The sequence below is a fragment of the Narcine bancroftii genome, chromosome 9 (assembly GCF_036971445.1).
Source record: "Narcine bancroftii isolate sNarBan1 chromosome 9, sNarBan1.hap1, whole genome shotgun sequence".
In the NCBI taxonomy this organism is placed as follows: Eukaryota; Metazoa; Chordata; class Chondrichthyes; order Torpediniformes; family Narcinidae; genus Narcine; species Narcine bancroftii.
The window spans coordinates 71,378,197-71,395,330 of NC_091477.1; the positions used below are offsets into that span (position 1 = coordinate 71,378,197).

The window sequence follows — 17,134 nt, forward strand, 5'->3', positions numbered from 1 at the left end:
ACGAGAACAGTATTTTGTTCAAGAACATAGTTGCCTGCGCAACTGATGGTGCCGCATCAATGGTTGGATTATACATGCCTGAAAAATGCTATACCTTCAGAGTTTACTGTTCATTGCATCATTCATAGGGAGCACTTAGTGCCTAAAATCTCAAACTAAAATGAATGAATTATTAAACCCCTTAATTTTTATCTTCCTCATCTGTATTAAAATCAGAAACAAGCAGCATAGCAACAGGCTTTTTTGACAACACCAACTATGGTACCCATCTACACTTAATCCCATTTGCCTGCATTAGGCCTGTATCCTTCAAGTATCTAGTATTCAGATACCTATCCAACACCTTTTAATCATTATAATGTTATCTATCTCTACCAGATCCTCTGCTAACTGCATTGTTTCACACATTTACCATCCTCTGGAAAAAGTGCCTCAGATCTCACGTTAAATGTCCCCTTCTTTCATATTAAATCTGTGCCCTCTAGTTTTAGAATCCCTTGTACTGTGGGAAAAAAAAGATTTGACTATCAATCCTATCTACACCCTTCACTTTATAGAGTCTCGGCCTCCTACATTACTGGAAAATAAATCCAGCCTATCCAATTCCCAAGTGCAGCCCTTCATTCCAAGTAACATCTTGGTGATTCAGTTCAAACGAATCATGTTTACAATGATACAATAGTAGTTGTCCTTCCTCATTAGCAACAATGAGTCGACTTCCAGAAAGGATGATGGGAGGCAAGAACAACGTGGATAAGACAAAGGAGTGTGTGATTCAGGTCGACCACTCTCCACTACACACCAATGGCTCTGTCATGTAGAGATTGCAAAGTTCTTGGATGTGCATATAATGGATGACTTATCTTGGACCCGGAACACCTCCTCATTAGTAAAGAACGTGCAGCAGCACCTACACTTCTTGAGGAGGGCAAAGCTACGAGCCCCGATCTTGACACAATTACGAGTGTCCTGTCTGGCTACATCATTGTGTGGTGTGGTAGCTGCAAAGCAATCAGACTGCAAGCCAATACAGAGGATAATAAAAACAGCCAAGATTACTGGGGTCTTCCTTTCCTCTACTGATGACACTGACTAGAAGGGTTGCTTAAATAGGGCTCAAAGAATTATTGAGTGCCCCTACCATCCATCGCACAATATCTTTGACCTAGAACAATAATGGAGGTGGAACAGGAGCATCAAAATCAGGACCGATAGGGTGGGAAAGAGCTTCTTCTCGCAGGCTGAGACTGATGAATGGTATCCTGTAACCTTGGGTCTCTTATAAATAAAAGAGAAACTTATTCAAAAATATTTATATATATATAATATTTATATGTGTGATTTTTAAGTGCTGTGTATGTGTTTGCACTGTGATCTAGAGAAACTATTTTATCTGGTTGTTCATGTAGTCAAATGATAATAAACTTGAACTCAAGTCACTTCCACATTCTCTCTAATCCTTCCTTCGTACACTAATCATGACTGCTCCCACAAAGAGCAAGTCATTTTTTTTTGCACTTGGATTACTGTAATTATTATTTTATGTATTTATTGTCTTTTTATTTAATTCAGTTGGTTGTTTTTCCATTATAGTTTTTCTTTACACATACTGTACCTGATTGACTACAGCAATAAAGAATTTTGCTGAAGAACTGTACACAAGTGTGGTCTCACAACCACCTAAAGGAAATCCAGCTAACTGTCAAGGGAGAATCAATCTCAGGATGACAAGCCAGACTAGATGATAGCCACTTGTAAAGCAAACAAGGGAGCTGCCATCAACTATAGGACTACTCCTTCACAAACAGATAACGGCTTGCCAACTCCAGAATATTTTCAGGATTATGTGGCAAGCATTTCATGTCTATGCAAGATAATAGCAGGATAGAAAATGTATCAATGCAAAATAAAAAATAGGATTGTATTTGACTCCTGCATTTTCAAATGTTTTCCCAAGTAGGTGTAGAAAAGAAAACTGCAAGACTGCTTCATTGCCCCAGAGTCATTACATATTTTGCGAATTACACTTTTTTCAGATACATTAATGTAATGGCTGCTGTCTTCTGCACAATTACTCTGTAATAATCACACACGAAAAGCAAAATACTACATAATAAGGAATCAGGTTTTTGTGGGAGCTGTCTTAAAAATACAGTCAACTCTTAACTACCTCTCACTCACATCACACATGTTCCTCTCCTGGCTAGTGCTGCCATAATAGCAAGAAAATCAATTCAGCATATTCATACCTGGGTATTGCCTGATAGTGGAGACTGTGCTAGTTATTGGAGTAAAGGTGTGGTAACCAGGGATGGCAGCCGATGGTGGATAAGCTGGAAGATAATACTGGAACTGCACTGGTACTTGCCTGGATGGAGAGGTAAAAGAATTGGAACAGAATTAATCTCAGTCAATATAAATCTCAATGTGCCTATTGAATGAACTTTCATATGTACAAAGGTCACGTTATGACCATTCAGGTCACGGAAATTTGCCCTTACACTAACCAAAAAATTAAGATACTGAATAAAATTCTCTCCCATGGAATTCATGTTGAGGAAAAAAGTAACAAGTTTTAATTTATTATATATATATATCTATACGTATGTGTGTGTGTGTTTCTTGATGCACACGAATTTTATTTTATTTTAGGGCGGAAATAAAAATCGTAAAATGGCTCATTTTCTAAGAAAGTAACCCATCCTCCCCAATAATGTGTGGTCATCTGTACTCAGGTTTCAGAACACAGGACCTGCTTCAAATGAAAGTCAATGACCAACTTCAATAGGAAATCATAATATACAAATAAGGACATAATCATGACATGGTCTGGTAGAAAGAGTCTCCAAGTAATCCCCTATTAATTCAACGCATTTACACAGGGGCTTTTTTCACCAGATCAATGGACTTCGATCAGAGGGGAAACCAGTCTAATTTCTCCTTGTACATGCAACAAGGAGCTACTTGAATAAATAGCATATGTGCATGCTCAAACACTGGAAACCATCATACCTATTTTCAGTTCGTGTTTCCATCGTAACAGGGTTAGGAGACGCCCTATGACCAGGGATAGAAATGAGGTTTCCCCTTTCCGTTGTATAATCAGGCTGAATCCGTGGGGAAGTGTGAGTTATTGGTTGAGGAACAACTTTTGCTGTAACACAATATACAACAGTATTATTTAGTTTTTTTTTTAAACTTTATTTATTCGTTCAAAAAACAAATAGTACATGACATATACAACAATTAACCATAAACATTATTTTTTATGTAAGAAAAAAAGAAAAGAAACCCCCCCCCACCTTCAGCCAACTCTCTAAAGAGAGCCATAAAGAAAAAGAAAAAATATTAAAGAAAAATTAAATATACATAGTAAAATCTAATCAATGTAAATTGAAATGTAAATATTCTGAACATAACAACCACTTATTAATAAAAAAACTATAATTATCACGCAAAACATACGTAATTTTTTCCATTATTAAACAATATCTCATCTCATTATGCCATCTATTAATATCAATCATATTTGTATCCTTCTACGTACTAGCAATATATTTTTTCGCTAAGGATAAACCTAAATACAAAAGCAAGCTGAAACTTATCTCATCCCAAACCTTTCAGAGGTTGCAAACTACCCAATAAAAATACTGTCGGATCTAAAAGTATTTTAATCTTTTACAGGTATTCTAAAAACAATTGAATTTTCTTAAAAAAGATTGTATATGTATACATGACCAAACAGCATGAAAAAAAGTTCCAACCGTATCACCACATCTAAAACACAAGTCTGATTCATGAAAACTATACTTTTTAAATTTTTCAGGTTTTAAGTATAATTGATGTAAAAAATTATAGTTAATCATTGCATAATGTGCATTTATCAATCTAGTTACATTATCATAACAGATATCTAACCAATCATCCTCGGAAAAAATAAAACCAGTATCCGCTTCCCATTTACTTTTAGATCTATCCCAACCCTTTTTATCCATACCATCCTGTAATATTTGATACATAGATGAAATATAACCCTTCTCTGGTACCTTCATAAGAAAAGTCTCAAATTTAGTCATTTCAGGTAAAATCATATCTCTACCAAACATTCGTTTTACCAAAGATCGAATTTGATAATAGAGAAACAAAGAGTTCTTATCAATACCAAAACTGTCCCTCATCTGATTAAAAGATAAAAATTTACCCTCTTTAAAACAATCTCCCAAATGTTTCACACCTTTAAATCTGCAATGCAATAAACTTCGATTATGTATTGAAAAATAAATAAGTTGATTATTATACAATGGAGTCAAAGCCGATAATTCACCCCTAGAGCCTATCATTTTATTTTTGTTTATCCATAACTTCATGAAATGTTTTAATATAGGCACATTATATTGCTGTAACAAATTTATATTCCATCTAAACAAAAACTGATGTATTTCAAATTCAGAAATATTTACCATTTCAATTTTGGCCCAACTAGGAGGCCGTACCAAATCCATCAATGAACTAATAAATTTAAGTTGGGCTGCTTTATAATAATTCTGAAAATGTGGTAAGCGTAATCCCCCTAACTCATATTTCCAAGTTAATTTATTCAAAGCCACTCTCGAAAATTTACCTCTCCATAAAAACTCCCTAACCAATTTATTCAAATCTCGAAAAAAAATATTATCAAGTAAATACGGAATAGATTGAAACAAATATTGTATATGCGGAAAAATATTCATCTCACAGTATTATTTAGTGAGGGAAAATGCATTCCTGGCACCTAGCAATTTTTTTCCTGAAATTTCAGTTGGGTAATCAAAGCTGGCATCTACAAAGTGTACGTTCAAAGGTCATTACCCAGAAACATTAACCCTGTTGGAATCTCAACAGCTGCTAACCAATCTATTGAGTACATCCAGCATCTTGTTTTACTTCAGATTCCCAGCATTTGTTTGTTATTTCATTGCCAAAATGATCAGATTAAAAAATAAATACTAAAGAACATGGTGCCTATTAAACCAATTCTTGGTGCAGAAGACAACATACCAAGGGGATCCTATTCAAAATATCTTGCAGCTAGCCCTTTACTTTTTGATGCAAAGTGAGGCAATTTCCTTTCCTAAGCAACGACAACTTATTTGCGGCGGCACCACATATCCCAACAATAGACAAAGGTCATGCTAGGGAAATATAACTAAACTCCAAAAGTGTAGATAAGGATTTTGAGGTGTCCTTCAGAACATCTCTTCCCTTTTCCCCTGGAGACAGAACTTTCAAACCCGTCAGCCCCCAGTCAAGACCAAGAAGTTCCCAAGTGAACACTACGTAGACTTGAATAAGAACCCAGATACCCGTCAAAAAGAGGTTTAGCTTTCCTGTCACATTTGAGTTTGAAAACATGATAGTGGATTTCACTCACCAACAGGAATAGTCGACGTGGTTACTACAGGAGCATGAGGTGTATGGGAAGCCATTGTCATGTTAACAATTGCACTGCTCGTTACTTGAGCATGAGACACAGCACCTGTAAAAGAGAGGGAAAAAAATCTCAGATTTCTTCTACTCACAAAAGCTGGCAAATGCTCACATGAAAGCACCATAAAATCAGGTTCAGTTTGAGGCAGGATCAGGATATGAAATGAGAAATAAATTTAACTTTTCCCAATGCAAAGGTTGGCTACTAAAAAAAAATAATGGATAGGATGTTGATTTCTTTGCATTCACTGTTTTCTTAATGGGATGTTTCACTCATCTAAACGACTCTTGGAATACAGGAAATAAAGTTTTTTTTTCTTCATCACAAAGATCATTCAGGAAAAAATCATTGCAGAATATTATCCAGTGTTATTTTAGTGACTGTATTTCTCAAATACTCCTCTGTTTCCAAATTCATATCCAACTGAATTTCTAATAAACAAACAATTTAATGATGTTATCCAGACAAACTTGCAGAAAAACAGAAGTCCCATAGAAGTATGGTAGAACCATCATACAAATTGGGAGTTGGTACACAACATTGTTTGAAACATTTCCACTTTGGGTAAAATTTCAATATTTTCCAACTATGACTCAGCTTTAGGAGCAGGAAGATTCATTTTTATTTAGATGTAAAGCCCGGTAGGGACCCTTCTGTGCTCCTGAAATATGTCAATTAACTGAGAATCCTGTACACTTTGAAGGGTGGGAGGAAACCAGAGCACCCAGAGGAAACCCAAAGACACTGGGAGAACATACAAACTCCTTACAGACAGCGCCATATACAAACCCAGGTTACTGACTCTGTGATATCACTGCGCTAACCACCATGCCAACACCTCTGATGCAAAAATAAAACAACTGCTGCACCTCCCATACATTAACCTGCTTTATGACATTCTCAGTTACACAAGAATGACGAGGGCATATAAAAACGTGCAATTTTGAAATTCTGATGATTAGTCATCCCACATGGATTTAATTTTTCTCTTTTGCTGTAAATGAGCCAACTCAAATCAGAAATTGCAAATTCTTGGATTTAACACTCATACCATTGCCAACATTCTAGAGAGTGTTAAAGTTATGAATGCTCTACTGAAATCAAAAAGGCAACTACTCAAACTCTACTCCTCCAATCATAGCTTAGATGCCAGCTGATTTATCAGTCAAAAAAGTACCCACTTACTCTGGCATCCAGTGTTCTAGCTAATTTCCCTGTTATATTATGGTCAGAGGAAGGCAAATTAATTAATTAATCATAGTTGTACAGCACAGAAACAGGCACATCTTGTCCATGCTGAGCAACGTGCCCCCCTTCAATCCCCTCCCATCCAAGTTTTTCTTAAAGGAAGCTCGCGTACGTTTAAGGGGGTGGAAGTGGGGTGTGGTGGGGAGGGAGGGAGGGGAATTACAAGTAGATTGATATTGTATTTGAATCTCAGGAGCGGTGTACTAAAAGAATGTGTAAATATGTTGATAATGACTGTGTTTTCAAACATTTGTTTTTAAAAGAAAAATAAAATTTTCTAAAAGGAAGCTCGCATACCATTTTGTCTGGCAGCTCATCTCACCCTCTGAGTGAAGAACTGTCCCTTCAGGTCCTTTCTAAATACCACCTTTCCCCTTACCTTCTACGTATGTCCTCTCATAGGATTCTTCTGCTCGAGGAACAGACTATTCCCTACAATAAGATCCCTCGTCAATCTCTGATGCTCCAACAAAACAAGGCCTAGTTTTTCTAGTCTCTCACCATAAGTCAACTTCCCTAATCCTGTCAACATCTTTGTAATCATCTTCTATACTCTTTCCAACTTTATAATATCCTTCCTATAGCTAAGTACCGACCAAAACTGCACACGATAGTCCAAGTGTGGCCTCACCAACACCTTGACATCCCAACCAATGAAGGCAAAAGTCCCAAACATTCTCTTCACCACTCTGCCTTGCAGGGCTGCTTTCATAAAAGAGCTACATACCTAGATCCCTCTGCTCAATATCACTCTTCAGGACTCTAGCTGTTAACAAGGCAAGTCCTACCCTGGATCGAATTACCCAAATGCAGCACCACATACTTCTCTGAGTTAAACTGTATCTGCCATTCCTTGGCCTAGGTCTCCATTGGTCTAGGTCCCATTGTAAACCCATATAACCTTCATCATTGTTCACCCTGGTAAATATTGTCACTCACCTCGCCACAATCATCCTTTATGTATATTACAAAACCCAAAAGTCCTAGCACTGCTCCCTAAGGCACTCCAGTGGTCATGGTCCGATAGTGTAATTATGGAACATTAACATTATAATATATCATCAACTCAAATAAGGAATTCAGCAAAACCGAGACAGAGGGTTGTCTATCCAATGCATTCGTACAAGAATTAACTCCACTTACTCCATATATTTCATTTATATAAAACGATGTATCCAGAGATGTTCTGCTTAAAACACTGTAAAGATGACACAATGCTGAATTTGATTTGAAAAGGGTAATAACTATATTAACTGTTTCATTCTTCAATGTTTTTGAAGACCAGTATTACCAGAGAAAATGACTGCCTTTAAAATGAAGTACGTAGCACTGCTGCATTAAGGGTGCATTTACTTGAAGAGACGACAATCCCTTTCTTTCTAGGAGTCTAAATTGAACATGTAATTTTCAGAAATCAGGTACTCACCCTGACCCGTGGTTGAAGGTATTGAATTTGTTGAAAGTATTGGTGCCACGGTAGCAGCAGCGACTGGTGTCCCAGTACTGAACATTGCTTTCTGTGGAAAGAGAACTTGCTTGTTGGTTTTGGAAGCTGACAAAGTTACTGTTCCGATGGTAGCTACTATGACCTGACCAACAACTGGATTAGAGTTACCTTCAGCATAAAACAATGACAAGCTTGAGTGTCTCAGCAAATTGAACAACATCTGTGGGGACAAATAGTCAATCAATGCTTTAGGTCAGGAAACTTTCTTGTGACCAGCGTCCCTCCAGCTCCTCATTGCTCAGACCCAAGCATCACAGTTCTTGTTTTACTAAAGCCTACAAATTAAATTTATCCTATTTCTTGGGCTAAATGTTTCACATTTCTGGACTTTGTTGCTTCAAGAGGTTGTCATTGTTAAAAGCTGACTTACATGTTCACGGTTGTTAGCCTATGTTTGGGCTTATAGCTACCATTTCACGTACTGGAAGGAAGGCCAGCACTGTTAAAGAGCTCTCTCAGTGATCACTTGGACTGACATGTCCCCTCAAAACAAGGGTGATGGGGTGAGAAAAAATGGATAATGTGGCCTTCCCCATATTGGAGCAGTGTGACTCACCCATTGACACAGTCATTAGGGTACAAATCCAGTGATCTTTGTTTGTGCTGCCAACATGCTCTTGTAAAGCAGTTAAAATAAAGCCAAAGGCCCAGAAACAACCCTTTACTTTCTATAGTTCTGAATTTTCTGCATTAAATTTTTTTAAATTTAGATATACAGCATGGCAACAGGACATTTCGGCCCACAGGTCCGTGCCTACACAATTAACCTGCACCCCGGGTACATTTCGAGTGGTGGGAGGAAACCGGAGGCCCCGGGGAAAACCCACGCAGACACGGGGAGAATGTACAAACTCCTTACAGGTGGCGTGGGATTTGAACCCTGATCCTGATTGCTGTAATGGTGTTGCACTGACCGCTACACCAACTGTACGTGACCTTCTCTTCTGAGGAAATTACATTGGCACTTCAGATGAAATGCAACAGCTATCAGCTGATCCAATTTTCCTGAGTGCGTCAACATTCCACAACATGCACAAAGTGCTTTCAATGCACAAATTACACATGGAAAAAAAGTGTTTAATTCAATTTCTAGATGTATAAACAAACAGACTATAAAACAAAGATACTATACTAGCTCAACCAGATCTTACAATTACAAGAATTCAGATACTTGAACACTTGATTACCAGCTTGCCCACAAAAAGTATAGCTTAGCAAAAAAAAAGGGCAACAAGATAGAGCAAATGCAGTGATACTGTTCATTACTGACTCTGAAATTGGTGTGTTTGAAGGAGACCTCTACCAAACACCAAAGCATTTTTCAATATTGGAAACCATATCTATACCACTGTTATGAGTTCAACATGGATTGATGTGTTGCCTAAATGTCTTACAAGTAAGTATAGTGTAGTCCTATCCACCTAACGTGTTATTACCATTCATAGGTCACAAACAGCTATTTAATTAGTTCAACTTTGGAAAAGCACTGAAGAAATCCTTCAAGAAGTTTGAATAGTACAACTTAGCACAAACAATTGTACACACTCAAAATCAAATGTATGCTGTTTGCAAGAATTCTTTGTCATGATGCCTAGGTCTCTAGTTCACAAAAAAAAGATAAATATTCACAATGTTTTCATTTACCAACTAAGAAAACAAAAGTCAAAGATTGACCAAACCAATGAAGACCAAAATATCAAAGTCAAGATGACCCAGGTTTTGGTTGCATTTCAAAAGTGGTACTTCATGTTATAACAGAAACCATTTCTGGAAGACTTTATACAACACATACTGTATCAGAGTGGATTAACTTCAATGGAAATGATGGAGATCACTTAGGTCAAGGCCATTAATGACAAGGAAAGCGACTTGAAGCAAAGTTGCACTTTAACTCTTTACCTGTGTTATGGGATGGAGCTGTGGTTTCTGGGCAGCCACTGCCGGGTGGGAAGGCAATGTGATGCGAGCTGTTGTATCTCGGGGCTGCTGAGTACGCTGGATACTGATTGTGGCGGCAGATGGGTGAGGTTGAATGGTCAGTGCTGGTCTACTGCAGGAAAGGAGAGAAGGAAAATAATAGACAGGAATCCTCGTGCACCGTATTCTAGACAATTACGAATGTTAGTTAACAAGGAATTACATTTGAAACTGGGCCCCTTGAGCCTATTTCACCATTTAATTAGATCAGATCTGAACTGCATCTGAACACCTGACGAATAGCCCAGAGCCAAAATGTTGGTTACCCTTTACTTCCTATGAATGCTGTATGACTGCAGAGCTTCTCCACAATATTTGTGTTTTGCAATATTATCTACTCACTTTGGTCAACACTTTGCATCGTAACAATCTATCATTTTTCAACAAACTTTGGCGTTTTAGGCAGTATGTTCCTGAATTCTACTAATCCCTCTGAAGTAACAGCATCCCTGAACACCCTAGGTCTACTTTAAGACTCACACCCTTCCTCACCACCACATGCCCCTGTTACCCCAACGGAGGAAAATGTATTTAACTTGTTGCAGTATAACAACTTGGCCAATATACAAGATATAGGAGCAGAAATAGGCCAATCAGCTCATCAAGTCTGCTCCATAACATGTTTTAATAAGTTAAATCCTCTGGACCCAAAATTAAATTAATAAACTGTGCTGTAACTTGGAGCCAATGTAGAGCATAGTGCCCGGACCTAAAAGCAAAAATCTAAATGTCCAACTATAAAATTATATAACAAATGTAAACAACTGCAACAAAATGCTCCAATAAAGGTTACCTGTCTGATATATTAATTTCAACATGCTTTGTACAGGTGTGAAGTTAGCTCCTCAGATTGACAGAGACAACTTCAATTCTGAACAACTGAAGGGAAGAGATGATTACATTGTTGTAACTCTCAAAGGACCATAAGAATACTGGGACGAGTTGCAGCTTTAGTTTAACTGCTGTTAGATTCTGCAAATTCTTCACAAGCAAGACAATATTAAGCATTATAGACAGAATTGGTTGCAAGCCAGACTGTAATCCTACAAAAATTCTGGAACAGAATTATTTGCGGCAATGCTAATAGGAAAGGAGTCTGACATTCTATCCCAAACTCCAAGCAGTGTACCAGACTATTTTTATTGCAAGCTGACAAAGTTTGGGAGAGCCTCGAGCAACCACAGTTGCAAGACGGCAGTGAACAAGACGACAGTGAACAAGACGACAGTGAACAAGACGAAGCATAGCATTCCAGCAGAATCACTGTACCACATCAATTTTTGAAGAGCAGAAACAAAATTCATTGGCAGTGAAGCACCATCACATGCTGAACAAATGACGTGCAAGTTCTCGCTTCATTTGATGGAACGTTTGCCACTGAAGTGCTTAATTATGTACATTGTCAGCAAATTGTATATTGAAGCTCAAGGAATTCCACTTGCTGTCCATCAAATTACCTGTGTGCTACATCTGTCCCATGAGGTGCTGCTGTTGTAATGACAGGAGACTGGGCTCGTGTTGCAGACACTGTTGCTACCACTGCTGAAGGGATTGCTGCAGAAGTGGTTGAAGGTGGGCGAGACTGCCAAGAAAGCAAACACAAAATTCTATCTTAATATTTAAATACCGGAGCACTGTCAGATTATCAAAACTGTTCAAACTGTAGCGAAGGTGAGTGTCCACATTTTAAAGGATGTCGCACAAAATGCCACTCATGCTATCACACCAGCTCTTGAAGCTTGGCATAGACCATGCAGAATTAGGTGCCGGAGAACACAAGCGTAGTTCTGCTAAAGATTATTCAGAGTGAAATATTGAAGCCAGCAAGAATATAAGGAAGACATCCACCAATTGTCATAGATCCATCAAGTTTAAGCATTTGTAAATCACAAAATTCTGTAGACACCGTGGTTGAAGTAAAAACACAAAATGCCAGAGAAGCTCAGCAGATCGATTAGTGTCCTTTTTGTAGCAAAGGAAAAGATACAGAACTGACGTTCCGGGCTTGAGCCCTTCATCAAAGAATGAGAAAATACCAGCAAGTGTCCAAACAAATGAGTTGGGGGGGGGGGGGGGGGGTGGCGAGGCAGGAAATGAAAGGTGGAGAAAGGAGGGAGGGGACAGCAGCAATGAGGGGGAGGGGTGGATGGTAGGGGTGTGTGGGTGAAAGAACTAGAAGCACAGGAAAAGGGGGGAGGGAAAAGAAAAGCCAAACAGGTTTAATGGAAAGCAATAAAGTCAACATTCATGCCACGTGGCTGGAGGGTTCCAAGATGGAAAATAAGGTGTTGTTCTTCCAATCTGCAGGTGGTCAAAGTGGGACAATACACACGGCCATGAACAGACATGTGAGTGCAGAAGTGTGACCCGGAATTGAAGTGGTTGGCCACTGTGGTCGCAAACAGAGAGGAGATGCTGAGCAAAGAGATCTCCCAGTCTGCAACTGGTCTCTCTGATTTACTGCACCGGATGCAGTAAATAAGCCCTCTGGATGTACAAGTGAAGTGTTGCTTCATGTGGAAGGCCTGTTTGGGGCCCTGGACTGTGGTGAAGGAGGAGATATGGGTGCAAGTTGCACCTCCTGCAGGCACAGGGAAGGTGCCAAGGGTGCGATGGGTGGGGAGGGATGAATGGATGAGGGAATCAAGGAGGGAGCAGTCCCTGCGGAAGGCTGAGAGGGAAGGAGAGGGAAAAATGTGTCTGGTGGTGGGATCCTGTAGTAAGTGCCAGAAATTCCAGCAGATGATGATTTGGATGTGGAGGCTGGTGGGGTGGTAGGTGAGGATGAGGGGGATTCTATGTCTGTTGCGCCTGGGGGCGGGCAGATAAGCGGGAAATGGAGGAGATGCTGAGTTGAAAGTGGTGGAGGGGAAGCCATGTTTGTGGAAGGAGGCAGGAATTTCAGAAGCTCTGAACTGGAAGACCTCATCTTGGGAACAGATGTGACTGAGTCAGAGAGAAAGGGATGGAATCCTTGCAGGGGGCAGGGTGTGAGGAAGTGTAGCTCAGGTAGCTGTGGGAGAATGAGGTTTTGAAGTATATGTCAGTGGAAAGCTTATGGAGACAGAGATCCAGGAATGGGAGAGTGTTATCAGAGATGGACCAGTTGAGTTTGAGATCGGGGTGGAAGTTAGATGCAAAGTTGGTGAAGCTGACAAGCTCATTGCGGGTGCCTGAGGTAGCCCTGATGAAGTCATCTACATACCAGAAGAAGAGTTGGTCTTGCCTGTGTAGGCTTGCAGCAGGGATTGCTCCACCAAGCCTACAAATAGGCAGACATTGCTGGGACCCATGTGGGTACCCATGACTACTCCTTTGATTTGGAGGAAGTGGGATGAGTTGAAGAAGTTATTTAGAGTAAGGACAAGTTCTGCCAGGCAGAGGAGGATGGTGGAAGAGGGTGAGGTCTTTAGTCTAGGAAGTTTAAGTATTTGATAATAACAGATGCTCACAATTCAGAGTTAAGCAGTTACCTGTATAGGTAAGTGCAAAGAATGTTGCACGGCAGTCTGTGGATTTCCTGCTGTCGGTAGTGGTGCTGGAGCAGGGCGCAGAACCGTAGTTACTTTGGAACTTGATATTGCTGCTGCTACTGCTGCACCTGAGGACATCAGTTTATTTAAAATAACATTTCACCTCATCAACTTTCAAAAGCTTGAAAAGTATCTCACTTGCAATTAATTATTTGAACTGGACTGAATAAGTATTATAAAACTAACATCTGGCCATTCTCTTGATGAAAAAATGCAGGTGGATATCTCTGAATGATGGAATAATACATGTACTGTATTATGTTTAGCTATATATTTATTTTCCGATTTAGCCAGGTGGACTCCTTTGGGACCCCTGCTTCAGCATACATTAATATTTCACTCGCAGCTCGCTCTTAAAACTTCAACATAGTTTGAGTACAAGAGCATGATGTGAGGTTTCCATCCCCTCACCAAACCCCCGAGTTAGAGGCATCAAAATAATGTAGCAGAGATTATAATATCTTTCCAGATGTAATAAATGGTTTCAGCCATCTGTTAAGTACAATCTGCACACATGGAATCTAATCCAGATGTGCAATAAGAGTTCTCAGTTTCATTAGTTTATGGAAAGAGAAATTCCATTCTGAAAAAAAATACCCATAGCCCAAAATAAAAAGAAAAGGGTGGGGTGGGGGGGGAGGGAAAAGAGAATTTATGCTTAAAAAGGAAACATTATATTTTACATTCGGAAAATGCTGTTGAAGATTACCTCTAGGCACGTGAGACGGGAACATATGAGTTTGCGCTGTGGACGGTCCAATATGGAGTGCAGCTGGAACAGGGTTTCGTATGATAGACATTTGCACATTGCTCATCAGATGAGAGATGTTAGGATGTCCCTACAAAGAAGATCATCCACACCAAGTCACAATAATGCCAGATTAAATGGTTATCTGGTTTGAATGCAACCATAATCTGGTCTTTAAGACTGGAATAATTGGAGGAGAGTCATGCTCTTACCTGCTGCCCACTGATTGTTGCCACAGGGATTGCAGAGGCCTGTGGAACACTGGTGTCCATGCTAACAGTTACATGTCCCGAAACTTTAGGAGGAATGGTCAAGTGACCCAGGGTAGATGATGGAGCAGGAGCAATAGGCCGACTAGGCAGGGGCGATTTCAGTGTTGCCTGGTAAAACAAAACAACAATATGACTTTATGGAGAAAAAAGTACAAGGGCAACAGTGGAGCTGGGAGAAGTTGCCCAAACTTCAGGCTGTTTGAAATTTTTTTCACAAAACACGCAAGTGGGACGGATATTACCAAATGATGTAGTGACTCAGAAAACCCAGCATGATCTCAACATGTGTAATAATAATCCTGTATCTTCTCAAATTTAAAAAAAAATCTTGATGGCATCATCTAGACACTGGGTGAAAAGGATCAGAATTCACCAGTGGTCACGTTTCCATAGACAGTAGTTTTCAAACTTTTTCTTTCCACTCACATCCCACCTTAAGTAATCCCTATGCCACAAGTGCTCTGTAAGGAATTAAGTGGGATGTGAGTGGAAAGAAAAAGTTTGAAAACCACTGTTTTAATCGTACCTAATTGACTCGTTATGTGCACGGTTTCATAACTCCAAAGGAAATGGGCCAATGACAACTTTTCTCAAGCAAAATAAATTGAGAACAGTGGTTCTCAACCTTTTTTCCCCCCCACTTACAAACCACCTTAAGTAATCCTTTACTAATCACAGAGCATCTATGGCATAGGGATAACTTAAGGTGGTACTTGAGTGGAAAGAAAAAGTTTGAAAACCACTGCCGTAGACAGAGACATATTTCAGCATTTAAGTCATTGGCCTCACAGATTCCCCCAAAAACAAGTTTAACACTCACTATTTTAAAACAAATACAAACATTAAAAGCACAAAGAGACAAATTTCCTCAATGCATCACGAACATGTGTTTGCTTATGTGGGCTGTGGGAGAGGATAATTCATCACCAGGTCTACTTGCACGAAAATGTGCATTTTTAGTCCCCAAAGAAGTCCGAATTAGCTATAATGTCCAACGCTATCCACAACCAGGCAAAACTGCTAGATGAAGATATATGTCAGAATAAGAAGCCAGCAGAAACCCGCCAGGGAGATGAAAAAGGATTAATGAGGTCAAAGAAATCAACTGCTGTCATAGTCAATGAAGGTTTTATAGTCAATGACGTGAATGGGTAGGGTCAGGATATTATCTCAGTGGTGGACTTCAGCCATGGGAAAACACTGGATAGGCTGCATTTGTTTTCTCTGGAGCGAAAAAGATTGAGGAGCAACATTATAGAGGTACTGGCAGGCCTCAGGTTACGTATAGGTTGTTATTCCGAGAAATGTTTGCATAATGGATTCTCCAGGTCAGAAACATCCATTTTCTATTCTGACCCATATTGTATTGCTCTACTTACATTTGCTCTATGTCTCTTATTTCATTCATTAATCACTTGAACACTACCCATCATTAAGCGAACTGAAAATAAACAGTATCCAGTCATTAATGAATTCTGCAGAATATTGTGACAGAGTATAGAGATATGTTTTTGGGAGATAAATTGGGAAAGGTTTGTTAGAGTAGGTCACATACAAACACTTTAAAAATAGATCTTATTTAAAATACTGGAGCTCTGCCCCATGACAGACATATCGGCTCCACAGCTTTTGCAAGAGTTTTGAAAAGTGCTCAAGGGACTTCACTAATGGATTGTTGTTTACAAAAGGCAACCATATAACCATTACAGCACAGAAACAGGCCAAATTGGCCCTTCTAGTCCATGCTGAACACTTTCTCCCACCTAACCCCACTGACCCACACTCAACCTGTTAACCCCCCATTCCTTTCCCGTCCGTATATATATCCAACTTCTCCTTAAATGCTAATATCGAGCCTGCCTCCGCCGCTTCATCTGGAAGCTCATTAAACAGATGAAAGATCTTGTTGGAGCCACAGACTGTCTGGAAGAGAACTTGTTGTTCTAAGAGGATCATGTGGTTTTGCAAGCAGAGAGAGTCAAATAGGCTTTTTCACAGAGAGAGAGAGAGATAGACAGACAGACAGACACACACACACACACACACAGATCAGTTCTGCAGTTTTACAATCGGTAACAGCAGCTGGGACTGAAACAGGACAAGCTGGCAAGCTTGTAGAAAGCCCCATTTCAAAGACAGTCTGGTCAAGGCCCTTGTGATTTATGCAAGAGAGGACTGGCTGTCTAATGTTTCACTTGAAATAAGAGAAACAAAAAGCCACTCTGTGGTGACCTGAAAGAAAGAGGTTATCATCTGGAGAACCCTGAGGCGGCAAGTTTCGTCAGCAAGACACTGGAGTGGCTGATTAAAAAGGAATCAGTTGTGGATGTCCTGGAACAACAAATCTCTCTCTGAAAACCAACAAGAACCTTCCTGAGCAGT

The 17,134-nt window shown here is 39.5% G+C and overlaps 1 protein-coding gene across 5 annotated transcripts in view; it reads right to left on the reverse strand.

The window, feature by feature from the left end:
- Nucleotides 1-17,134, reverse strand: part of sap130b (Sin3A-associated protein b) — an 89,154-nt gene that overhangs the window by 56,753 nt on the left and 15,267 nt on the right. For 4 of the 5 annotated variants that reach the window (XM_069896407.1, XM_069896403.1, XM_069896406.1 and 1 more), the window contains 9 exons: nt 14,693-14,860; nt 14,442-14,571; nt 13,673-13,800; nt 11,657-11,781; nt 10,122-10,272; nt 8,142-8,232; nt 5,411-5,515; nt 3,013-3,154; nt 2,250-2,368 (listed from right to left, as the gene is read on the reverse strand). In XM_069896407.1, the coding sequence (XP_069752508.1) occupies nt 2,250-2,368; nt 3,013-3,154; nt 5,411-5,515; nt 8,142-8,232; nt 10,122-10,272; nt 11,657-11,781; nt 13,673-13,800; nt 14,442-14,571; nt 14,693-14,860 (1,159 nt within the window). The remainder of the gene's footprint in view (nt 1-2,249; nt 2,369-3,012; nt 3,155-5,410; nt 5,516-8,141; nt 8,233-10,121; nt 10,273-11,656; nt 11,782-13,672; nt 13,801-14,441; nt 14,572-14,692; nt 14,861-17,134) is intronic. The other variant, XM_069896405.1, reaches the window with a different exon arrangement.